The sequence below is a fragment of the Strigops habroptila genome, chromosome Z, assembly GCF_004027225.2.
Source record: "Strigops habroptila isolate Jane chromosome Z, bStrHab1.2.pri, whole genome shotgun sequence".
Taxonomy (NCBI): domain Eukaryota; kingdom Metazoa; phylum Chordata; class Aves; order Psittaciformes; family Psittacidae; genus Strigops; species Strigops habroptila.
Window position 1 is genome coordinate 22,081,817 of NC_044302.2, and position 23,452 is coordinate 22,105,268.

The 23,452-nt window shown below is 58.3% G+C and overlaps 3 protein-coding genes across 4 annotated transcripts; 2 read left to right on the top strand and 1 right to left on the bottom strand.

Annotated features, from left to right (window-relative positions):
* The first annotated feature begins 1,711 nt into the window (after nt 1-1,711).
* CCDC102A (coiled-coil domain containing 102A) lies at nt 1,712-8,388 on the top strand. Its single transcript, XM_030470832.1, has 9 exons — nt 1,712-1,792; nt 3,310-3,869; nt 4,763-4,965; nt 5,081-5,189; nt 5,440-5,556; nt 5,643-5,852; nt 6,110-6,280; nt 6,422-6,525; nt 7,491-8,388. Exons 2-9 carry the CDS (start codon nt 3,351-3,353, stop codon nt 7,615-7,617), a joined length of 1,560 nt encoding a protein of 519 aa, XP_030326692.1. The 5' UTR covers nt 1,712-1,792; nt 3,310-3,350; the 3' UTR covers nt 7,618-8,388.
* Nucleotides 8,389-8,816: 428 nt separating this feature from the next.
* Nucleotides 8,817-14,174, top strand: DOK4 (docking protein 4). The gene is made up of 9 exons (XM_030470833.2): nt 8,817-8,897; nt 10,056-10,259; nt 11,015-11,122; nt 11,425-11,539; nt 11,694-11,813; nt 11,901-12,090; nt 12,332-12,470; nt 12,557-12,680; nt 12,770-14,174. Exons 2-9 carry the CDS (start codon nt 10,128-10,130, stop codon nt 12,892-12,894), a joined length of 1,053 nt encoding a protein of 350 aa, XP_030326693.1. The 5' UTR covers nt 8,817-8,897; nt 10,056-10,127; the 3' UTR covers nt 12,895-14,174.
* Nucleotides 14,175-15,419: 1,245 nt separating this feature from the next.
* On the bottom strand, nt 15,420-23,450 carry POLR2C (RNA polymerase II subunit C). Of its 2 annotated transcripts, XM_030470838.1 has the most exons (10): nt 23,299-23,450; nt 22,998-23,047; nt 22,315-22,383; nt 22,078-22,130; nt 21,829-21,957; nt 20,778-20,829; nt 20,115-20,283; nt 16,577-16,651; nt 15,758-15,903; nt 15,420-15,665 (listed from the first exon to the last, which is right to left on the bottom strand). In XM_030470838.1, the coding sequence occupies exons 1-9, from the start codon at nt 23,382-23,384 to the stop codon at nt 15,759-15,761; spliced, it is 828 nt and encodes a 275-aa protein (XP_030326698.1). In that variant the 5' UTR covers nt 23,385-23,450; the 3' UTR covers nt 15,420-15,665; nt 15,758. The 2 variants fall into 2 exon arrangements, with proteins under 2 accessions (XP_030326698.1, XP_030326699.1); XM_030470839.1 differs by having other exon boundaries at nt 15,420-15,916.
* Nucleotides 23,451-23,452: the final 2 nt, after the last annotated feature.

The window sequence follows — 23,452 nt, forward strand, 5'->3', positions numbered from 1 at the left end:
CCATGACGCCATCCAGAGCCTGCAGCCACTCCATGTCTCATCAGCCTGCGCTCTCTGGGCAACTATCTGCTTCCGTCTGACCCATCCCGAAAACGGGAGCCCTTTGGGAATATATTTATGGGGATCTGCTGGGCACAGTCAGGCACCCTGGACCCAGCTCCTCACCCACAGCTGGAGGAGGAGGGTGCCCGGAGCATGTTCCATGGACCACAGTGATGAGTCACTGCCCATGTCCTTAGGTGACGTGCCCTGAGCCAAGGAGGTTTGATTTTTGCAAGGACAAACCACACAGATCCCAGGATGCTGCAACACATCCCTGAACCTGCTGGTGTCACCAAGATGTGCACATCGAAGCCAACAGCAAAGTCACACTTGGAAAAGCTTTGCCGGCTTACAAAGCCCAGCTTTAGTGCCAGGAGTGGGTTAAATCTCCAGCCCTCCATCACGTACTGGCAGCTCTGGCCAAAACGCCTACAAAATTGCTTTACCGGCTGCAAGCAGAGCCGCTGGTTCCAGCTTCCCCAGCCCAAAATCCAGGGATAGGGGCGTGGGAGAGCAAAGCATCCTCCGCCTCCAGCTTTTGGGGGTTGTTTCCAGCAGAAAATACCAGGCATGGAGAGAACATGCACAGGCATTTGCAGTGTTGCTTTAATAGGCTTTCTTTTTCCCTGCTCTGCTTGAAGATAGGGAGAACAGGATGTTGGTGTCCGATGGTGGTGTTTCCATGTCTCATGGAACACAAATCCTCTTGGCTGCTTTATTTCACAATTTTATTTATTTATTTATTTTTTTTTGTTGGCTGAATAGCATCCAGCAAGGGGAAAAATACTGGGGGGAAATGGTGTTTTGGAGCTTTGCTGCTTGGCCGGCAGCAGGAAGGAGCCAGCATCAGGATGTGTGGGGATGCAGCAAGCAGTGCTGCGTGTCCATCTGGGATGCACCCACCTGTGGAGACACTCAGGTGGGGATGTCCTGTCCCCCCCGGACCCTCTCCCATATCTCAGCCTCCAACTCATGGATTTGGAGCTGTGTGATGCCAGTTCTGCAGGAGCAGCCAGAGCCACAGGGAAGAAGGGTCTGGCCTGCTCCAGCGCTCCAGGAGCACTCACACCCTGAAGAGGCCCAGGCTGGAAAGAAGCTGGGCCCCAGGCTGGAATCTGGCAGCTGCATGCAAACACCCGTGTGACTGCGTGTGAGCATGTGTCTGTGCACCACACTCATGGAGCAAGCATGCTCCTGTACACGTCTGTAAGCACCCACGAGCAACAGCACCAGTGTGCAAGCATCAGTGTGCAACCTCTCGTGGGGCAAAGCTTGCATGCAACATGCATGTGTGTGAGCATGCCCATGTGCATCTGTGCAAACACCTGAAACACGTTTGCATGCATGCCTGGGCACAGACATTTGCGTGTGACACGCCTGCACATACAAACGGCTCCAGAAACACCCACGAACACGTTCCCGCAAAACACCCGCCTGCACACGCGTGTGCAAGCGTGCACCTACGTGCAACACGTGTCCACCGCCTTCCACAAGGGTAGCCGCTTGGAAGCGCACTTGTGCGAGTCCCACACACAGCAACACGCCGACCCACGCGCCAACAGCAGCGCGCATCCTCCCCCCCCTCCCGGGGGCAGGACACGCACCCGCAGCCCCGGGCTGGGCTCCGGCGGTGGGACCGGCCCCCGGCGGGCGGGGGGAGGAGGAAGAGGAGGAGGAGAAGGGGCAGGAGGAGGAGGAGACTCGACCGCAGCGCCCCGGTCCGCGCGGGCTGCCCGCACCGACGGCACCGGTGAGGAGCGGAGCGGGACGGGACAGGCGGGACGCGGCGTCGGAACGGCGGAAAACTTGGGGGAAACTTTCGGGGGGATGCGGGGGGCGGCCGCGCCGGGACGGGCCTGGAGGGACAAGACAGGACGGGCGGTTCCGCGCTGGGACGGGCGGTTCCGGGCCCCGCCGAGCAGAGCCGGGCGGTCCCGGCCGTACCGGGCCGAGCGGCACCAGCGGGGCGCGGCAGACGCGGAGGAATGCGGCGGGTCCCGCGGGCCCGAGGCGTCACCGCCCGTGGCGGAGTGACAGCGCCCGCGGCCAATAGGGAGGCGCGGGGGGCGGGCGGCTCCGCCCCGACGGGAGCCCGCGACGGACGGGGCGGGGGAGCGGGTCCACGCGTGTTCTCGGTGGGAGCGGCGGGGTGGTCCGTCCGTGCTCCCGTGGGCATTGCACAGCCGGATCTGCTGTGCCGGCTCCTGCCGGGACCTGAATCTGCGCCCCGGGGCCGCAGGACAGGGCAGGCCAGGGCTCGCCTTGGAGTTGTATCAAAACTTCGTCATTTCTACCAAATATCACCAGATAAAGTAACTTTTTCACCCGTGCAAAGCACAGCATTCTCATCAGCCGCTGTTCCAGCTCCGGCTGTCATCCCGACCGGATTTGGCAGCCGGTCAGGGCTGCACCATCCTAAAAACCTGCCGGGAGGCTGCGGGCTGGCTGTGGCTGGGTCTGTACTTATCCTATTAGGACACAGGCAGCCTTCCATTACGGTTTCCTGGAGTGGTTTACCCGCCGGGGCACACCGGGTGTGAGATCCCTGCTGGGACGTTGGTGGGCAGCACAGGCCCTTTGTAGTGGCATCACTGGAGAGCATGTCCAGCCATGCCACACATCCTCCCATCATGCCAGTTTGGCAGCTCCATCTCCTATTCCAGAGCTGTTCCTGCCTTGCTGAGGCTGGATCTGGGCTTTAACCCTCACTGGAGCAGTTGAGGTGCAGCAGGTTTCCCGCCATCACAGCTCCAGGGATAGTCTTGGAGGCCCACAGATGATGTCATCTGGGTGACCTCATGCGGATGACATCATCCAGATAACATGTAGACCGTTGTTGCCTCCAGTGTGCTGGCAGAGGTGTCCGGGCCAGGCTGGGGCAAGGTGCTGGTGGCTGTGGTCCTTGCTGGAGACCTCACTGAGTCTTCATGGGGGGACCCTGCTGGGGCCATCACCAGAGACCTCTTCTTAGGGTCCTCACCAGTGTCTTTGTTGGGGACCTGGCTTGGGCCATCGTTTGGCTCCTTGCTGGAGTCATCACCAGGGACCTAGCTGGGGACGTTGCCAGTCCTCACTGGTTCTGAGTAGAAGGTGTTATGATGTGACAGGGGGGTTAGACTAAATGATCTTCAAGGTCCCTTCCAACCCAAACAGTCTATGATTCCATGATTCTGTGACATGACCGGGATCCACACCAGTGACTTCATTACTGAGTGTGGCGCCCCTCAAACACCCCAGGGCTCCCCTGATCCCTCCTGTCACCCTCAGGTCCCTGGCTGGTGATGGCTATGTCCTAGGTGAGACCCACCATGAGCCAGAGCGGGGCCTCGCGCCTGGCGGGCTCACCGCCGCTGCCAGGGGGCTCGCTGCTGGCACTGCTGGCCCCCGAGCCCTCCCCGTCCCCCCCCAGTGGGACACCCTCGCCCGGGCCCCCTCCGGCACTGCTGGAAGGGGACTGGGAAGGGCGGGAGGAGCTGCGGCTGCGGGAGCTGGAGGAGGCACGGGCACGTGCGGCGCAGATGGAGAAGACGATGCGGTGGTGGTCGGACTGCACGGCCAACTGGAGGGAGAAATGGAGCAAGGTGCGGGCTGAGCGCAACCGGGCCCGCGAGGAGGTGCGGCAGCTGCGGCATCGCCTGGAGGCCCTCACCAAGGAGCTGGCCAGCCTCCGCCGCGACCGCGACCGCGACCACAGCCGTGACCACGACCACAACCGTGACCACAACTGCGAACGTGACCGTGACCGGCTGCATGGGGCGGAGGGAGAAGCTGACCCGGAGCATGAGCCTGTGCGGGATGTGGGGGCTGAGGCACCCCCAAAAGCCAAGGTGAGGGGCACGGGGTGTCTGCCTGCGGGTGGTGGGTGCCCACCCCACGCACTGCCTGTGTGTGTCCCCACACCACCCCTGCCTGCAGCTGCCCACAGGGCTGCTCCCTGCCCTGACAAGGAGGGCGGTGTGGGGGCTCAGACCCCTCTCAGAGCAGTTGTGGCTCAGACCCCTCTTGGAGAGAGATTTTGGCCTCAGTCGCCTCTCAGAGCAGTGCTGGGGGGACTGCTTGAAGCAGCACCCCTCTTGAAGCAGTGTTGGGTGTCAGACCCCTCTAGGAGCAGGGTCATGGAGACATGCAGGACCTCTGCAGGGAGGTCACCTTGGCACTGGTTCTGGTCCCTTTCTTAGGGCTTTCCCTTTGGAGGTGTTGGGCAAAAGTCATTGTGCCAGTAGAGCGGACAGTGACACCAGCAGTGGTGGTGGCATCTCCCAGCGACAGCTACAATGCCAGGGTGTCTATATGGGCTTCTGGCAGAGTTCTGTGCTGCGGGAGGAAGAGCAAGAGGGAGGAGGGGACACCAGAGCCACCACAGCGATGCTCCCAGCTGCTCCAGCCATTCTCGTTCTGCTGCATCATCTCTGTCATGACGCATGTCAAAGACCCCCTGGCACAGAAGTCACCACTCCGGGTGCCATGACGTGCCAGTTCAGCCCACTCCATGGCACGGCTGCCGAGCAGCACATCTGGGACTAACCTGGGCATCCCTGGGAGATCAGGTCCCTCCCCACCAGCCTTAGGGCATCCCTGGGGACAGGAGGGAGGGATGCTACTGGGTTTGGCTGGAGGGATGTTCTTGGTTATGGAGTAAAGGGTGGGCGCTGCAGGGGGTAGGAAGCCAGGGCTGTCCTCTCATCCTGTCCCCTGTGCTGGGCCACCTGCTGTGCCACAGGAGCTAGAGCTGATGGAAAACATCTTGGCGAGCAAGCAGGACGAGAGCTGGGAGCAGCGGGGCAGCCGGACCTCCTTCACCCGGCAGGAGCGGAGCCGCCTGCTCTGGGAGGACATCAGCATCATGGAGGAGGATGCCACCAAAGTCACCGCCCTCAAGCTGAGGCTGGATGAGTCCCAGAAAGTGCTGCTCAAGGAGCGGGAGTGAGTGCTGAGGGCATCATCTTTGTGGGGTGCCAGCTGAGCCCAACATGGTCCCCACCAGGATGGGATGTCCCATGGTGTCCTGCCGGTTGTCACCAGTGTAGTCTCTCCCCAGGGATAAGCTGGCACTCAGCAAGAGCATTGAGAAGCTGGAGGGCGAGCTCAGCCAGTGGAAGATCAAGTTTGAGGAGCTCAACAAGAACAAGCAGGAGGTGTTGAAGCAGGTAAGCGAGGTGCCTGGGGACAGGGGTACCCCAGGGGGTGGCCTGTCCCCTGTCGGGTGACATGTCCTTGATGGATGGACGTGGTGACCCACAGCCACCTTCTCAACTCCAGGGTGCTCATCAAGGGTCTTAATTAGTGCTGTTGAGTCAGTTGGTCCAGCCAGAGAGGTTGGGTGCCTGGGTGCAGGCAGGGTTTGGGTGGTACAAGGTGGGTGTTCGCTGCCCGCCTTGGGTGTTGTACCCCTCCCAGCTCAACATCCTGAAGGAGATCCACCAGGACGAGCTGGGGCGCATCTCTGAGGACCTGGAGGATGAGCTGGGTGCTCGCTCCAGCATGGACAAGAAGCTGTCTGAGCTGCGAGCAGAGGTGAGGACGAACCCCAGTGCAGGGGGTGAAGGGATCAGCAAGGGAGGTCCCTGATGCCCCCCGGCCACGCCATGTCCCTGTCCCAGGTGGAGCGGCTGCAGGCAGAGAACGCAGCCAAGTGGGGCCGGCGGGAGCGGCTGGAGACGGAGAAGCTCAACCTGGAGCGGGAGAACAAGAAGCTGAGGGCGCAGATCGAGGACCTGGAGGAGGTGCTGGCTTGCAAGCGGTGCCAGACGGCCAGCACCCTGGACACTGACCTCAAAACCATCCAGGCTGAGCTCTTTGAGAAGAACAAGGTGCTGTCCCATCCTTGACACCCCCTCCCTGGGTGACCCTGTCACTTCAGTAGTGTCTCAGCATCCCCCAGGACCTCCTCAAGCCCAAACTCTGCCACCACCCTTCATCTAAGAGGTGGCAGTGACCCCATCCTTGGTCCATCAGCTCCTCTATCATGGGGTGGGGTGGTAGGAGAGATCCCTTGAGAGGGAGGAGGCGGCACCCGGCAGTGGGGTGGCTCTTGCCCGCTCAGCCCCACACCGCATGCCCACCGTAGGAGCTGGCTGACCTGAAGCACATCCACACCAAGCTGAAGAAGCAGTACCAGGAGAAGATGGCTGAGCTGGCCCACGCCAACCGCCGTGTGGAGCAGCATGAGGGCGAGGTGAAGAAGCTGCGCTTGAGGGTGGAGGAGCTCAAGAAGGAGCTGGCCCAAGCTGAGGACGAGGTGGGGAAGCTTGAGCTGGTGGAAGGGGGTTTGGGGTGTGCAGCTCCGCTCAATCACTGACAGCTCCATCCCATCCCATCCCATCCCATCCCATCCCATCCCATCCCATCCCATCCCATCCCATCCCATCCCATCCCACAGCTGGATGAGGCCCACAACCAGACACGGAAGCTGCAGCGGTCGCTGGATGAGCAGACGGAGCAGAGCGAGAGCTTCCAAGTGCAGCTGGAGCATCTGCAGTCCCGGTGAGCGGGGGACGGGTGGGCTGCTGTGGAGGCCACCAATGGATCGTGGTGGGTTGATATTCTCGCCACCATCCCTCAACCACCATCTGCCCTGTTGAGCATTGGGCTAAGCGTGGCCAAAGTGCCTCCAGCATCCTTGGAGGGTGCGCAGCCACCCTTGGAGCAGCCTTCACCTCGCAGTTAAACTGGCACAAAGCTGACCACAGACCAGTACAGCCCAGTTTCATGCTGCTTGGGGTTCCACCTGCCAGGACCAGGGTTAGGGCAGGTGCCAAGCATCCCACGCCAGTTTGGGGAGGCGGGAGGTGGGATTTATTGCTCTTGAAAACATTCCCTGGCCTCGCTTCGCCAGCCCAGCAGCAAAGAGCTGAAATGGCCATGGAAGATCGATGCCTTATCTCCGGAAGGTGCTGGGGAGTGTGTTTATCATCTTCCTTTATTTTATTGGGTCATCATCATTAAATCATAGAGGAATAATGGAGGCTCCATCTTCCCCCCCCCCGCACTCCACCTTAAATAATTCATGCCTTCCAGTAAAACGCAGCAAACTGGTCAGATCTGACCATCTCCTGGGCCTTTGGATTTCAAATTCGCTTCATAAATTTTCACTGATGAATTTTCATGCGAGGGTGAGTGAAGAGCTAAAACCACCGCAGGCTCCCAGGGATGGGACTCTCAGGGGTTCTTTTTTTTGGGGGGAGCCCAATTTTAGGGGCCATCTCTTCCTGCTCTGCACTCTCAGTGGGTCTGCAGTGCCCAGCATGGTGATGTCTGGCCCTGGAGGGTTGTAGCTGGTGCCCTGCTTGTGCTAAGCATCATCCAGAGCTCCCTGGCCCCACAATGGAGGTCAGGCTGGGGGTGCTGGTGCTGCAGGGATGGGTCCCGCCGGGGTACAGGGTGCTGAAGGGGCACAGGGGGCCGGTCTGTGCCTGCTGCCCCCCACCCCAGCAGCTCCCCCTCGGCAGGCTCCGGCGGCAGCACAGTGCCCTGCTCTTTGGCAAGATGCGCAGCACCCGCTTCGGCCCTGATGACGCCAGGGACAGCACCAGCGACCCCAATGAGGATGAGGACCTGCAGATCCAGGTGCCCTAGAGGCCTGGGCCACCACCACAGGGACGCCCCATGGTGGGCCTCTGCCCACAAGTGCCTGTCACCAGGTGGTGACCCTCATATAGATGGGGAAACTAAGGCACGGGGAGGAATTTGCCCAGGGATGCTCCAAGCCCGCTGCCTCTCAGACAGTATCCAGCGCCCCTCAGCCACCAGCACCTCATGGGACACAGATGTGGCCACCAAAAGCAGCATCACTAAGCAGCCCAGGAGGAGGAAACGCAGGGCAGAGAGGGGCACCAAGCCCTGCCACAAGCCACGCTGTCCTGCCCACATTTTCTATATTTATTATATATATGCATGTATTTGTATATGATTTTTTTACTATAAATACGGTGCCCAGAGGGGCCCAGGCTCTGGTGGTGTCTTGAGCTGGTGGTCTGTCCCCATGCTGGAGCAGGGATGGAGGGGGCAGGAGGGAACAGCATGGGGGCTGGATGCGTGGCTGCTGGTGTCACCCTGCTGCCACTGCTGTCCTCACGCCTGGGGACGAGCCCAGCTCATGGGTAAAACCCATCCCTGTGCCTGCGAAGCAAGAAGCAGGGAGGCTTGTGACCATGGAGGGACATGCAGGGCTGCAGCGGGCAGGCAGAGGTGCTCACCCATGGGTGCAGAGGGTGCTCACCGTGGGTGCAGGGGTGCTCACCCATGGGTGCTGACCAACCCAGCCCAGCCCCAACAGCACAGGGCCTTGCAGGGCTTTGGAAGAACTCAGACACAACCTTATTAAAAATTAATATTTCGGTGAGCTAATCCCTCCTCTGCCTTTTAATCGATTGGCTAAAAGCACGGCTCTTTGCTGCTCATGTTGATTACTAATTTTTTTTAATGCCCTTTTATTTCCAGCGATTATTCATTTCTTTATGGCCCCACAAATGGGGCTGTGGGGCTGGAGGTACCTGTGGGTGGTGTCAGCAGAGTTTTGGGGGGGCACGGAGAGGGGCAGGGATGAGGAGGTGTCTGCAGCCTGAGCCTGGGGACAGCCCGGGACAGCAGCGTTGAGAAAGGCTGCCGCGGCCGCCAGTCGCCACGGGGCGTTCACTCTGAAGCCTAATGATGTGCGCGCATGGAAACCTCTGTGCGGGGCGGCCTGTTGTGGCTCTGGCTGGGCTGGGCCGGGCCCGGAGGGACGGAGGCGGTGGCCCGGCGGGTGGGGGGGTACCGGGGCAGGGGGCGGGGCCTGGAGGGGCGGGGCCGGGGCGGGGCGCGCGGACCCGGGTCTCAGGGCGCCGCGGAGCCGCCGCCGGCAGCGGGGCGAGCGGGTAAGACCGGGGCGGACACGGCGGGGACCGGCTGCGGGGCGGGGAGGGTGACACAGGACGGGGCTCGGCCGAGGCTCGGGGTGACAGCGCGGGGGGTGACAGCTCGGAGAGGGACTGTAACGGTGGTAGCGGTGGGGACGTGTCGGTGATGGAGGGGTCGGGGGTGCCCGGGTTTGCGGGTGACCGAGGTGGCATCGGGAGGTGGGCTGGGGTAGGGATAGGTGTTGCCTCCCTGCATCTCTGAATCCCCTCGGGGGGATGTTCCCCTCAGAGGCCCCTCTGGGGACCCTGGGGACCCTGGGGTGGTCCCATCACCCCTGTGCCTGGTCCCAACGGGCCACGCCGGAGCAGAGCCCAGGGTGCAGGGTCCCAGGCAGTAGCGCCAGCCTGGCTCCTGGGATGCACACGACACAAGCCATCCCGGTGGCACCAGGCAGCCTGTGGCAGTTGCTGGAGGGGGATGTTGGGGTGTAAGTCCCTCTGCGCTGCTGTGGATGGGATGGATGGGAATGGATCCCCCTGATGCTGGAGCTTTGGGCACTTGGCGTCACCAGCACAGAGCATCCCTGGGGATGGCCCCATCCCATTTCCTGGGTTGCTGCCTTCTAGGGGGCAATTTTTCTGGGAAAAGAATGTGGTCCCCGCCTGGTCCTGCTGCAGGGCTGGTGTCCCCCGCCCTGGGCAGTGGGACCAGGCCAAGCTTGCAGTAGGGCTTGAGGGAGCATGGGTTGTGCCGATGGGTGCAAGGTTGGGAGCCGGAGTCACTTTGTCACCCGGAGCCAAAACATCCCATGGCAGAGCTGGCCTGGCCAGGCAGGAGGTTGTTAACACTGAACCCTACTGATGCCCAGCAGCCGGGGCCGTGCTGCTGCCCAAGGGAGCTGGCTGGAAGGAAGGAGGAGCAGGGAGAGAGGTGATGGAGACCCATGGGCAAGGTCCAGCGTGGGTGTCCCTTGGGACACAGGTTGGGGCTGCTGGTGGGGTACTGCTCACGGCTGGCTCTGCCGCACTGACAGGGGTTAACACTGGACTGTTCCACTCGGATGGTTCAGGCAGCGAAGGGAGGAGGAAGAGGAGGAGGAGGGGTGGGAGGAGGAGGAGGAGGAGGAAGAGGAGGAGGAAGATGTCAGCCGTGGATCTGTCATTTCTTTTTTCCAGCCAGGATGGGCAACGCCGCTAGCACCAAGCTGGGCCAGCGGTGAGGCGGGGGGGGGGGTACAGAGGAAGAGGATGGGGGGGGCGAAGGTGAAGGCAGCCCCCCTCCCAAAATATCCCCCACCCCATCGGGCCATCACCATGGCGACGAATTTTAACGACATCATCAAGCAAGGCTATGTGAGGATGAAGAGCAGGAAGCTGGGGGTAAGCGGGGGTCCGGGGGATGGGGGGGGGGGCCACTTGTCACCCGGGTGACCCGGCCACATTGTCACCTCTCGCGGCAACCTGTGCCCCTGAGTGTGCGTTGAATCAGAGGCATTTTGGGGGCAGAGGGAGGGTGTCACTTGTTGGTCCCCAAATCATCCACCAGCCCCAGAGGACCCGATCTTGTCCCAGTGACACCCCCACACACTGGACACGGTCACTGTCGGGGCTCGGGGGATGTCCCTGACCCCCCTCCCATGCCTCAGTTTCCCTCCAGACCCAGTTTTGACGCTGAGGATGCCCTACGCTGGTGGGGGGCTGCTGGGTGTGAATTAGGGGGTGAAGGAGTGCAGCATCCAGAGGTTGGGGGTCAGGGAGTTGTTCGCCCCCCCCCCATCGCTCGGAGCCAGCAGCAATGAGCATGCTGGGTAATTCCACGCTAACTAGGGAGAACAAAGAGGGAGTGGGCTTGAGGGGGGGACAAGCTTGGGGACATGGCCCCGACACCTGCAGAGGCAGTGGCTGTGGGAGAGGGGCTGGGGAGATGCTGGGATGGGGTGTCCCCTTGGGAGCCTTGTCTATGCTCATTAGTTAAGCCCTGTAATTAGCATTGGCAGGCGTGGGATGATGGCAGCTCTGGGATACCCCCATCGCCAGCGTCCCCTCCTGTCCCCAGGGTCAGCAGGAGCGGGAGGGGTGCTGGGGCAGGAATGGGGCTGTGGGGACGGGGACCCCCAAGCTGTGCTGTGTCGCAGATCTACCGGCGGTGCTGGCTGGTCTTCCGCAAGTCCTCCAGCAAAGGGCCCCAGCGCCTCGAGAAGTACCCGGATGAGAAGTCGGTGTGCCTGCGTGGGTGCCCCAAGGTGAGGGGTGCCGGGGGGGTGTTGGAGGAATGAGGGGGCCCCATGACTGAGTGGGTCCCTCCTCATCTGGGCTCGCTGGGCTGGAGCTGGGTGCCTGTCTCCACGTGCACTCCAATGGGATGCTGGTGGAGCTGGGTGCAGGAACCAGGGTCTGAGTGCAGCAGGAACCAGGGTCTGGGTACAATGGGAACAGGGTCTGGGTGCAGGAACCAGGGTCTGGGTGTACCAGGGGACAGAGACTGGGTGCAGCAGGAACTACAGCTTGGGTACAGCCTGGGGCGACCCCCCCACCTCCTCCACAGGTCACCGAGATCAGCAATGTCAAGTGCATCACCCGGCTGCCCAAGGAGACCAAGAGACAGGCCGTGGCCATTGTTTTCACCGATGACTCTGCCCGGACCTTCACCTGCGATTCGGGTATGGGCAGCACCCAGGGGAATGGGGCTGGGGGTGCTGGTGGGACTCCCCGGGCTGGCCAGGGTCGCCCAGGGACTGGGGGTGCCGGTGGGACACCCCGTGCTGGCTGGGGTTGCCCAGGGGCTCTGCCCAGGGGCTCTGTGGTGCCTTGCAGAGCTGGAGGCAGAGGAGTGGTACAAGACGCTGTCTGTGGAGTGCCTGGGCGCTCGCCTGAACGACATCAGCCTGGGGGAGCCCGACCTGCTGGCGCCCGGTGTGCAGAGCGAGCAGACGGGTGAGCGCAGAGCATCGGGTGCTCGCAGGGCTCAGCCGCGCTACAACCCCCCCGAAACCATTTTCTGTCTTTTATCCCCCTCTCCAGACCGGTTTAACGTGTTCCTCCTCCCCTGCCCCAACCTCGACGTTTATGGCGAGTGCAAGCTGCAGATCACCCATGAAAACATCTACCTCTGGGACACGCACAACCCGCGGGTGAAGCTGCTCTCCTGGCCCCTCTGCTCCCTGCGCCGCTACGGGCGCGATGCCACCCGCTTCACCTTTGAGTCTGGACGGTGAGATGTCACCTCCGTTGGGACGGCCACCACCGTGGGGTCCTGTTGGGCGCAACAGGAGATGGCCACAGCCCACATAGGGTGCCCCACAGCCAGGGAGGTTTGGAGCTGGTACTGATCCTAGCTCAGCACCAGGGATGGGACACAGGGGCAGCACTAGGCCAGCTGCCACCAGGGGTGGTATGTTTTATCATCCCTCGGCTTGTGGACCCCAGTGACATCCTGTGCCCTGCCTCCACAGGATGTGTGATGCAGGGGAAGGTCTCTACACCTTCCAGACGCAGGAGGGCGAGCGGATCTACCAGCGTGTGCACAGTGCCACGTTGGCCATCGCTGAGCAGCACAAGAGGGTCCTGCTGGAGGTGGAGAAGAACGCCAGGGTGAGCTCCAGTGCGCCCTGGGGATGCAGCTGGGGGGTAACTCGGAGTGCTGGGTGTCACCCTCACCCCTGTCTCGTCCACCACAGCTGCTGAACAAGGGCACCGAGCACTTCTCCTACCCCTGCACCCCCACCACCATGCTGCCCCGCAGCGCATACTGGCACCACATTGCCGGCTCCCAGAACATGGCCGAGTCCTCCAGATATGCCGGTGAGTATCCCCAGCCTCGCTGGGGAGCTGCTGCCCCTCCAGCCCCGCAGCACCCCCCTCGGCGAGCCCACCCTCTGCTTTGTCCCCAGGGGAGGAGTACGCAGGTGCCCAGGCCAGCTCGGACACCGACCTCCTCAACAGGTTCATCTTGCTGAAGCCAAAGTCCTCCAAAAATGACCAGCCTGAAAGCAGGGAGCCTACATCATCCCTGTGAGCTGGCAGGGGGGACGCGGTGGTGGGGGTCGCCCTTTTTCTTCCCCGAGGGGTGGCAAGGACACAGGCAGCTACCTCTCTGGGTCCCCACGGGCACCCTCTGTGCCAGGACCTTGGGAGCTGGCACTGGCTCATTGCCTGACATTACTGGAGGTGACACTGGCTCAGCCTTCACTGACTTGAAATTTATCTTGATTATCTGTATTGTAAGTGATTTTTCCTTCTCAGATGAATGCAAACTTCGCAGCTGCTGAAGAGCCCTTGGGCAGAGATGCTCAGAGGTTTTTGACTCTTTTGGGGATCCGGCTGGGAGGTGGCAAAGAGACAGGGAGGGTCAAGAAATTCCATGTATTTCTGCTAGGTGGGAAGGCTGGAGCATCACAGCAGCACTGGAGGCTGTTGCTGTGCCAGGCTGAGGTGCGGGGTCCCAGCATCTCACCCCCCCATGAAGAGTGGAGTGCTCCAGGGGACACCCCACCACTTCCAAGCTGAGTTTTGCACTTCTCAAAGCTACTGGAGCACTCGCTGTAGAACTGGGATGCCTCAGGAGAACCTGGTTTTCCTCCAGGGGGTTGGTGGGGTGAGCAGCCTGGCAGAGCCCAGCTCCCCACCCCAGCACCCCCAGCCACGCCCCTGGCCATGCCCCGGCTTTAGCTGCTGGTGGGCAACCCAGGGGCCCATTTTGGCCAGTAGCATCCGTTCCTGAGGGGCAGCTTTGTGGATACAGGAAGTCCCTGGGCAGAGCAGGGGTAGGCGTGTTTCTCCGCATTCCCATCGTCCTTGCTCCCTCCTTGCCCGCCGCTGGGTGACAGCCCTTTCCCTGCAGGGAGCTGGGCTTCATGTGCTGAACTCTAAAGCAATTGATTTTTTTCCAGTTCTATTTATTGACCTCCTTTAGAAGGGCTATCTTTTTATCGCTGTGCAAAACTTGGTGTTTCTTCGGAGTCTTCTTTTGGTCTGGGTTGGGTGGTCAGTAGATTTATTTCCACCCTTAAAGCTCCACGTCTGTGCTTGGGGGGCGGGAGTGTTGTGACGTGGGAACCTGTGGTCTGTAAATACTGTCTCTTGGGTTGGTGTAGCTTGTGGCCGAGGCTGGGGGGTGGTGGGATGGAGAAGGGCTGCTCCCAGCCGCACCTCCTCCCTGGGGGAGAGGTGTCACTCCTGGCTACACACCTCATCTGGAAAGGATTTAACATTTATTACCAAAAATGTTTGGGTTTCCTGTCTTCCTTTTTGTCTTTAAGGAGTTGCTCAATGAATAAACAACCCTTATCCACCCTTCCTGTGTGTCTGTTCCATCCAAACACACTCCGGAAGTCCAAGTGTCTGCCAGAGAGAAAAGTGCTGATGGGGAGAGATTTCCTACTGCTGCTGGCGGTGTGCTCAGCTCAGGGCTTTGTTCTGCCTCCAGCCACGGCCAGGATATTCCAAGTGAAGGCTAAAACTGCTGGGGAGGGGAGAAGGGTGGAGGGAGTTGCCACCCTCCATTAAACAACCCCAAGTAAAGCAGGATGCCAGCACCCCAATGCCACCCCTCACCTCCAGCAGCCCGTGGCTCCGAGGATGGGCCAGTGCAGCAGTGGCTCTGAATCCCTGGGCAAAGGAGTTTCAAGACACTCCGTCTCCCAGCTCTTCCAGAACTGTGCCAGTTCAGTGACCCATGCCATGATTGCCTGGCCCCAAGGTTAGAGCCATACCAGCTGGGGCAGTGCTCTCTCCAAGGATAGGGACAGGTTGTGGGGAGCTGGCTGTGTCACAGTAAGGACATGGAGGGGATAACAGCACTGACTCCAGCTGCTCTCTCCAGCTCGGCATGAGCACCCACCCCCGTTCCCCAAGCCGTCCCCCTGCCCCACATCCATGCTGGGACAAGCACCGTGGTACACACGCCTTCCCCTGTCTCCCAGCCACTGCGGTAAGGGAAGAGGCAGATCTCTCCAGGAATGTGCCACCAAGAATCTCATTCCAAGTCCTGCTTGGCGCTGATGGAGGGGAGGAAAAAGGCTGACCCAGGCACTTGCTGAAGCCCTTAAGCTGCTGCGACAGCGGTCACGGTCCGGGACCTGCACTAAGCTCCACCATGGCATGGAACCCACCTTGGGGCTGTGTCCAGATGGGAAGCTGTCAGCCAGGGATTATTAGTGACAGGCTCCCTGCCATGCCTGCTCTTAACATAAAGATTATACAGCACATGGGTAGAGTCTGCTCCAGAGTAGTTTTTAAATACAGCTAAGCCCACCCAGCCCACCCGGACTCCCCTGCAGCACCACTTTCTGCAGCATCTCCCTTCACAGCCCAGCCTCAAACATCTGCTTTAAACACAGCTCTGGATTGGTAAATGATGAGCTACTTGCTAGAGGGGTCTCGTCTCCTTTGCAGATAATCTCAAGAGCAGCAATCAGCAGTAGAGAGCAATGCTCCCTCCAAAGCAGATCTCATTAAGTTAATGTCTATTGGAGAGAAGTAAATGATGTGAGATTTCCTCCTGCAGCCTCGGAGGAGCTTTCAGGGATGACAGAACACAGGGAAGGGGGGTAAGGCTTTATTCAGAATAGTAAGAATGGACATGCAAATCAGGTAGGGTTGTGTAACTGAGGTACACTGCCACATTGGCAGAATCCAAAACTCTGGCCTAAAACTCTGAGATCACACTTAAAAAAAAGCCCGTCCCAGCCAAGATGCTCACAAATTCCCATTCTGCTTTACCCTAGACATCATGATGGTATTCCTTGCAAAGGAAGGCCAAGGCAGAGATGTCACCAACCCGCAGAGCTGGGCCAGAAAAGGCAGAGGGCGATGGGGGATACAGAGCGCTGCTGGGCAGAGGCAAGGACCTCCTGCAGCACTCTGTCGCAAGGGGTCACCTCAGTTTATAGTGAGGACATCACTTTGAATCTCATGGCTCAGCTGGGTTTGGAGGTCGCTCAGTTTCTTCTTCAGGCCGGAGAGCGCAGAGAGAACGATGGTCTCCGGGCGCAGAGATCCACAGGACTCCACATTGTAGTAAAACCTGAGGTTACAAGCTGGTGGGTTAAGTCATCATCTGCTCTGTGAGGAGGTGCAAAACCAGAAAGCACCTGCAGAGCAGTTCCAGCCTGTCCTGACCCACTGCAGGGAGATCTGCTGGGAATCCCAGCCATCAGCATCATTTACCTCCCCAGCAGCAACAGCCAGCACTGCCCCTCTGCCACTGTCACACCAACACTCGTGGCTTCACAGGCTGAAAGAGCACTTTAAGACTATTTCTGTTCAGCACCATGACCTGCGAGCCAGCACAGAGCCTCACACTAGGGACTAAGGCTCGCTGCAGGCACCCCTGCAGTGCAAATAACCCACAAGAGGGGGAACCACCAGCAATCAGAGCATGAGACACCACCATGGCTGAATAAATATCCAAAGCCATTTTCCCCTGCAGGCCTCACACTTCACCTAGTGCTGCGCTGCCCAGCTTGAGAACACAAACTAAGGAGAGCCATCCAATACCTCCTGAAGGGGAAAACCTACCAGGCCTGGGTGTATCACCACTTAACTCCATCCTCTACCCTGCTTTTCAGGGAACACCAGCTCCCTGGGTTCGCAAACTTCAGCACAGAGCGAGTACTCCTGCACTGACAAAAGCTGATGACATGGACCCGCCTAGTTACCCCCATTCCGCAGCTGTGGTACCATATTCAGCTTCCCACCTCTCTGGCTTCCCGTTGGGATCGTAGGGAGCCTGAGCATCCTCCTCGTCGATCTCCGAGTACTCACTCTTGGGCCTGGAATCAAAGAGCAGGACAAGTCAGCACAAAGCCCACACTCCAGCCTGGCCCCATGGAGCTCAGGCCCTCAGCAGCACTGCTCAGCCCCAGAGCGAGCACAGGGCCTGATGTCCAGCAGTCACCAAACATCATGTCCCAAAGAAAAGCTCAGTCCCATGTTGCCCTTTCTGGCTCCTCACTAATGCCACACAGGCACCCAGTGGTGCTGGAGGAAGAGGATCAGCCCTGCTCTGCCCCAGTTCAGCGAGCCTGCGCAGGGTACTGTGGCTCCATCCACCTACGCTGGCACAACCTCGCAGGTGCCTAAAGTGAAGGGACATCAATGCCTGCAGGGACTTTGTTTATGGAGGAGCCTGGAAGCTGGTTTTGGAGCAATCATCTTTTCTTTCTACCTTTCCATGGGCCAGGAAAACACCAGAGCACTCTAACACTCAGCCTGGGCAGCACAGCTGAGATGGGAAGGTCTGGTCAGCTTGTGCCCAGCAGGAAAAAATCTCCTGTGCTTAACCCCAGCTGCATTAGTGAGCCCCATCCCATGACCTGCACCTCCACCCTTCTACACACATCACTACCAAAACCACTGCAATACCTGTGCATCAGCTAGGCCAACATATCTTTCTCCCCGTTGCATCCCTTGGCTTATAGGACATCATACCAGAGAGACTTTTTAGAAGCATTTCACTCACATAAAAAAAAACAAACCCCAAAGCCTTGAGCTATCTGAAAAGCCAGCATAGAAAATCCTGTGTGCACCAAGGTCTCCTGATGGCCTTCCTCTCCTTCAGCGATAGCAAGCAAGGCTGACCCAAGAACCCTCCCATCAGCTGCCTCAAAACTGCACTTCTTCAACAAATCCTGTCTCTGTAACAAGCCACTGAGAGAGATAAAGTGTTAACGCAGCTGGGTGTCCACATTACTTGCAGAACCACCCAAGACCGAAAACAGGGCAGAGGTTTCCACCACAGCTGTTTTGAGAGTCCAGCTGCATGCCAGTGCTCTGCCAACGGCCTCCAAAAGCAACTAGCATGAAAAAACAAACCAAAAATAACAGCTAGCCTTGGACAGCAAAGGCCTTTGTCTCTGTATTGTCCTCATGGGAATCAGATGAACTTGGAAAGATGGACGTATGATCAGGGAACAGACAGCTTCAATGTCAAGCTTCACCGAATCACAGAATCATCAGGGTTGGAAGGGACCTCTGCAGATCATCCAGTCCAACCCCCTGCCAAGGCAGGGCTGCCTAGAGAAGGTCACACAGGAACCAGGCAGGTTTGGAATGTCTGTAGAGAGGAAGACTCCACAACCCCCCAGGGCAGCCTGTTCCAGGGCTCTGCCAGCCTCAATGGAAAGAAGTTCTTCCTCTTGTTGAGGTGAAACTTCTTGTGTTTTAGTTTATGGCCACTGCTCCTCGTCCTGTCTCTGGGCACCACTGAAAAGAGTCTGGCACCAATCTCCTGAGATACTGATCTGCATTGATGAGATCCCGTCTATCTGCTCTGCTCTAGACTAAACAGGCCCAGCTCCTGCAGTCTCCCCTTGTAAGAGGGATGCTCCAGCCCCCTCATCATCCTTGTGGCCCCCGCTGGATGCTCTCCAGTAGAAATTACAGAATTTCTACAGCACCAAATGAAGCCCAAACGGATTTCAAATTCCAACTTGAAATTCCACATCACAGAGACATTTCTGCTTCTCAAGCATCCAATACATCTATCAGACCATCAGCTAAACTGTGAGGCAACTTACCTGCCACAAATCATTTGCCATCAAACTTCAAAATTATCCAGTTCCACCCCAAAACTGCTTGTGAAAAAGTACAGGCTGGCACATCAACTCTTGTGGCATGCTCCTTACCACAAAACTGTGGAGCAGCATCCTCCTTCTCTGCTCTGCAGCACTTCACCATAACCAGCTTTCATGGGTTATCCCCCTGACAGCCTGGTCTCTAGCTGGCAGTTCCCAAAGTCCAGCTTCAGTCCACACGTACAGACCACTGACACTAAGGAAAATGCCCAGTTCCAGATTTCCAGAACTACCAGCCAACCTGGTTCCTACTGCAGGTCCCAGAGTACCACCCTGACCAAGTGCTGAAGGAGCCCAACGCCTGGCACGTCCCATCCTCACCCAGACTGACTGAACTGGACCCACGAACATGCCCTGCAGAGCCCATCAAAGCCAAGCAGCATTCGCTCCTTCCAACCTGAAAACAGGGCTGGGATGGCTGCAGGCAAGTCCCAGCCCATTTCATGCATGTTACGGATTCACTCGCACCTCCACCCTCAGCAACATAAGGCTTCTCAAGTCTCCCGAGTGCAAACCTAGCTACACAGGATATCCAGGCCAGCTCCTGAGCAGAAAGCCCCTGGCAGTCAGTCTGAGGTGGAAATCCAGGCTAACTGCCCCTCTGGGAAGCTTGTTCACAGACAGCTGAGCACGAGGCCATGTTCTGCAATCCGTATTCTGCGCAATCCCATGTTCTGGGTCTGAGCACCCAGGCTCAAAGTGGGCAATGTGGAGGTACAACAGCCACCACCGGCCTGCCACTGCTTGCAGCCATTTGCAGAGGCAAATCTGGCAGCGAGAGGAGGAAGACCTCCTGGGCCCCTTCTGCCGCTCACCTCCTCTCCAGCTGCAGCTCTGTTTCTACAGACCCTGCACCAAACCGTGCTCCTGCACCAAGGTCTCTCTGACCTTGAGCACAGCTCTGGTTGCTGCCCTGCTGTTACAGCAGCATATCCACAACCCCTAGTCCCTGCTCTCAGCCAGCCTTGGCTAAAGCACCTGGTTCCTTGCCCTGCTGCTGGCTTCAGCGTGCTCAATGACAGGATGTCTGCCTGCTGATCACTGGGATGCAGAAGCTCAGGTATCTACTCTTTGAAAAGTAGGGCTAAGTAAAGTCCTCGCCCTGGCCAAAGCAGGGCAGCAGCTTTCCAAAAGCAAAATCATGTCACTTTTAGATGAGCTGCAGGATGCTACCTGTGCAGGATGGTATGTCAGAGCAGAGGAAAGGGCCAGAGAGGAAAACCCTGCTGTCAGAGCTCAGGATCCAGGAGTTAGGAGATGTATGGGGGGAGATCGGAGCCACACATTGGGCTTCCTCAGAGCTGCAAAATCAGCCTTGCAACCTAATCTTATGCTCTTTGCTCTCACAACAACCTCTTCCCCCTTGTGTGGATTTATTCCTTCCTCAGACCTTACCGTGGCCTACCTACCACTTGTGCAGGGAAGAAAAAATAGGAACAAGTGGTGGGAAAGAACATGAAAGTGAGGTATAACAGCAGTGACAGCACATGAGGGGAGGACAAGAGGTGGCCACAAACCAGTCCATCTTGTATGCAGCTGCAACCAAGGGACTGGCCTCGGTACCCTAACAGTGGAGCAGAGTCTGTGCAAGTGGAAGTTACAGGCACGCTCATGATCACTTACTGACCCAAATTATCTTTCCCAGTTCCTCCAGACATACCACTCTTCTGGTTTGGGATACACGGTGTGCCTCAGCGCGTTGTCTGGGTCATACTCAAAGGCGACACCAGCCGTGGGGTTCCACTTGGCATGCTCCTTGCCAAAGCCCTTCTTGGCATAGGCTCGCAGCCTCAGCTCCTGACCCTTCCGCAGCTTCACAATGAGGATGTCTGTGGAAAAGCACACACATGTTGGAGTAGGCTGCAGAGGACAAAAGAGTGTGCAGGATCACACTAGGGCAAAGGATCACACTTCCTTCTTAGTCCCCAGGAAGATGCCACCAGGAGCCAGGGCTCACCTGGATTCTCAGAGGGGCTCATCTTTGTCCCCAGAGTATCTAGGACGCATTCTACTAAGTAAAAAAAGAGATGCACAGTCCCCAGGCAACAGCAGACAGCACATCACTCCGTCCCTTTGCCATCTCCAAGCTCTCGCAAGGAGAGACAGAAGCACCCTCTGACACAGGACTTTGGTTCTGGGGATAGCCTCAAAGTGTCATTAAGACAAACTGCCAACCCCAGTGATGCAGTGAAGCTGGGTTCTCTCCACCAGCTTTACCACTGCTCTACGGTTACACAGCTAGTAAAGGAAGAATGAGTTCAAAGAGCCTGAAAGAAAAACTCACGCCCTCCTCCAGCTCTTACTCCCTCTGAAAATCACTTACCATCCTGCTCCACATAGTCGTTGGGGTCGTTGTCTCTGCTCCGAGATGTTACCTGCAGAACAACAACAAAAGCAAGCGCATTATGGCAAGATCAGCTTTTCTTCCCATACCATATAGCAGTTGCCTACAAAAGTTGGAGACTGCAGAGACCCACCCTGGATTGACTTACAGGACCAAATCCAGCCCCCTATATTTAACGGAAATTGGGGCAACTCAGGCAGCTGTAGCTACATACATGACACCCATCTCCAGCAGCCCACTTGCCTGCTTTGCCTGCCAGGACGGAGCGCTCCAGCCCAGCCGCTTGGTTCTGACACGCACCCACAACCGCTGGTAGGTGACACACAGCACTCGCTGCACTCAGCCAAAGCAAGCAAGGCACAGCGGGCTACAGCTAGGCTTTAACCAGGCAGGTGCTGTCATCAGCCCTAAGGTTGAGGTGACATACAGCTCTGGCATCAATAGTGCCGTAAAACATTCCGCTTTGTATCTGTTTTGCTTTGGTTCCCTGAGCCCTACCCAAGGCAACTGAGCAAAAGCAGTCTGACAGCAGTGCCCTGGCCTGGGCTCCTCATACCTTGCTGTGCCAAGAGCCAAGAACCAGAGAACCAGAGGCCTCGGAATTGCTGCCAAGCCTTCGAAGGGGCTGCTCCTGTCAGAACCCATGTAGCAAGCAGGCAGGAGGCTGCAGTGACACGGCAGCAGGACACAAGCACACATGCTCCAAGTGTTCGAGGCAAGATCGAGGGGCAACACTAGAGCACCCCAAGAGTTTGGGATGAAGGGTATGGGATGAAACTTTAACAAGGCCACGCTGCTTTGATGGGACATAAGACAGCAAGTGAAGGCCAACAAGGTGAAGAAAAGGAGGGCACTGGCACACACTGCTGTATCTACAGATATTCGTGCTTTGCTCTCCCACTGCAGTTTAAGTGGGCCTTTAGGCAACTCAAAACGTGCTCAAAGGCTGTGCTTTGTCCACATCCCAAGTGTTTGCCTCAACAGGAACATAGAGAGGGCACTCGCTGACAAGCAGAGGGATTGCACTGACCGGTATGACCCGGGGGTTGTTGGAGATGAGATCGCGGGATGTGACGTGACGAGTCTGGTCTTCATTGCACCGGACGTCCAGGGTGAACTCTACGGAGCACTCCGGGCAGAACTCATCACACGTGCAGTCCTGGGACACATGGGTAAGACCTTTATGCCAAACCTCTCCCAGCAAGAAATCAAAAGTGCTTCTCATCACAGCAAACACCCACCACCATCAAAATAAGCACCCCCATTTTTCTTGACTCACTCTGGAATATTGCATCTTATCCACAATGTCATCACTGGTGAGTGGGATGAGACCTGTAGGAAAAAGGAAATTGTGGGAATGTCCAAGTGAGGCCATGGGAGCACTGACTCTCCTGCCGACATGGCTGGAGGAACAGCAGCCTCCCAAGGAAGGTAGTTCAGCATCCCCAGACTGATTTCGTCCGTGACTTCTGCCTTGCAGCACATCCTCATCTTCCTCCCTGCGCCCAGCACTCACCCAGCCTGTGTGCAATGAATTCATCATGGAGCACAGAGGAGTTGGCATCTATCTGCACCCAGTCGATGGCTGCAGAGAGGAAAAAGTCACAAGTAGAGGAAGAGAAGTCTCAGGGGAGACCTTGTAACAGTCTTCCAACATCTAAAGGAGCTACAAGAAATCTGGAGAGGGTCTTTTGAGAAAGGCCTGAAGGGACAGGACAAGGGGGAATGGCTTTAAACTGACAGAGGGGAGATTGAGATGAGATCTTAGGCAGAAGTTCTTCCCTGTGAGGGTGGTGAGGCGCTGGCACAGGTTGCCCAGAGAAGCTGTGGCTGCCCCAACCCTGGCAGTGTTCAAGGCCAGGTTGGACGATGCATGGAGCAACCTGATCTAGTGGAAGGTGTCCCTGCCCGTGGCAGGGGTTGGAACTGGATGAGCTTTAAGGTCCCTTCCAACACAAACCAGACTGGGATTCTGTGATTCTATGAATATTTCTGTGAGAAAAAGCTGAGGGTTTTGTGAGGGCACAGAAAACATTGTAGAGACTGCAGTGAAACTGAGGCACCCTCTGGTAACACACAGAACTGGCTACACACGCCTGAGGTGAGCTAGAAGCAGCTTGGAGGTGCAGGAGGAAACAGAGGGAAAGTGGTAAGAGTGATGGGCCAGCAGCCCACGAGCGTGACTGTAGTACACGGTACCTATGATCGGGACTTCTGCGATGAACACTCTCCGAATGGAATTCGCCACCCTGAGAGGAAGAAACACCCGTGCTCAGGCACGAGGGGGCGCGGAGCTTCGCAGCGCTCCGGCCCGCCCGCGGAGCCACCGGACGAGGCTTTGCCTCGGAGGCACCGAGTGGCACGCACCGGAGGACGGCAGGACCTGTGCGGGTCTCCCCCGGGGCCCGGTTCCTCCCCCTGGGCCCTCCCCCGGGGCCCGGTTCCTCCCCCGCGGCCGGTTCCTCCCCCCGGGCCCGGGTCCCGCCCGCGCGGCGCTCACGCCAGGTCCGTGTTCTCGATGATGAACTTAACGTTCTCGTCCGTGAGCTCGGTGATGCGCACCGTGGGCTGGTTGGCGTACGGCATGGCCGCTACCGCCCGCCGCCAGGCCGGCCCGCCCCCACTCCCACTGGTGCGCCCCCAAAAAGAGTCCG

Bases quoted from the DNA above. Each gene is read 5' to 3' on its own strand.
- DOK4 (XM_030470833.2), top strand. From the start codon at position 10,128: ATGGGGGGGGCGAAGGTGAAGGCAGCCCCCCTCCCAAAATATCCCCCA. The intron at 11,540-11,693 runs GTATGGGCAGCA...GGTGCCTTGCAG, and splicing joins GACCTTCACCTGCGATTCGG to AGCTGGAGGCAGAGGAGTGG. The intron at 11,814-11,900 runs GTGAGCGCAGAG...CCCCCTCTCCAG, and splicing joins TGTGCAGAGCGAGCAGACGG to ACCGGTTTAACGTGTTCCTC.
- POLR2C (XM_030470838.1), bottom strand. From the start codon at position 23,384: ATGCCGTACGCCAACCAGCCCACGGTGCGCATCACCGAGCTCACGGAC. The intron at 21,958-22,077 runs GTGAGTCAAGAA...CATGTGTCCCAG, and splicing joins ATAAGATGCAATATTCCAGA to GACTGCACGTGTGATGAGTT. The intron at 20,830-21,828 runs GTCAGTGCAATC...GTTGTTCTGCAG, and splicing joins ACAACCCCCGGGTCATACCG to GTAACATCTCGGAGCAGAGA.
- CCDC102A (XM_030470832.1), top strand. From the start codon at position 3,351: ATGAGCCAGAGCGGGGCCTCGCGCCTGGCGGGCTCACCGCCGCTGCCA. The intron at 5,853-6,109 runs GTGCTGTCCCAT...TGCCCACCGTAG, and splicing joins AGCTCTTTGAGAAGAACAAG to GAGCTGGCTGACCTGAAGCA. The intron at 6,281-6,421 runs GTGGGGAAGCTT...CCCATCCCACAG, and splicing joins TGGCCCAAGCTGAGGACGAG to CTGGATGAGGCCCACAACCA.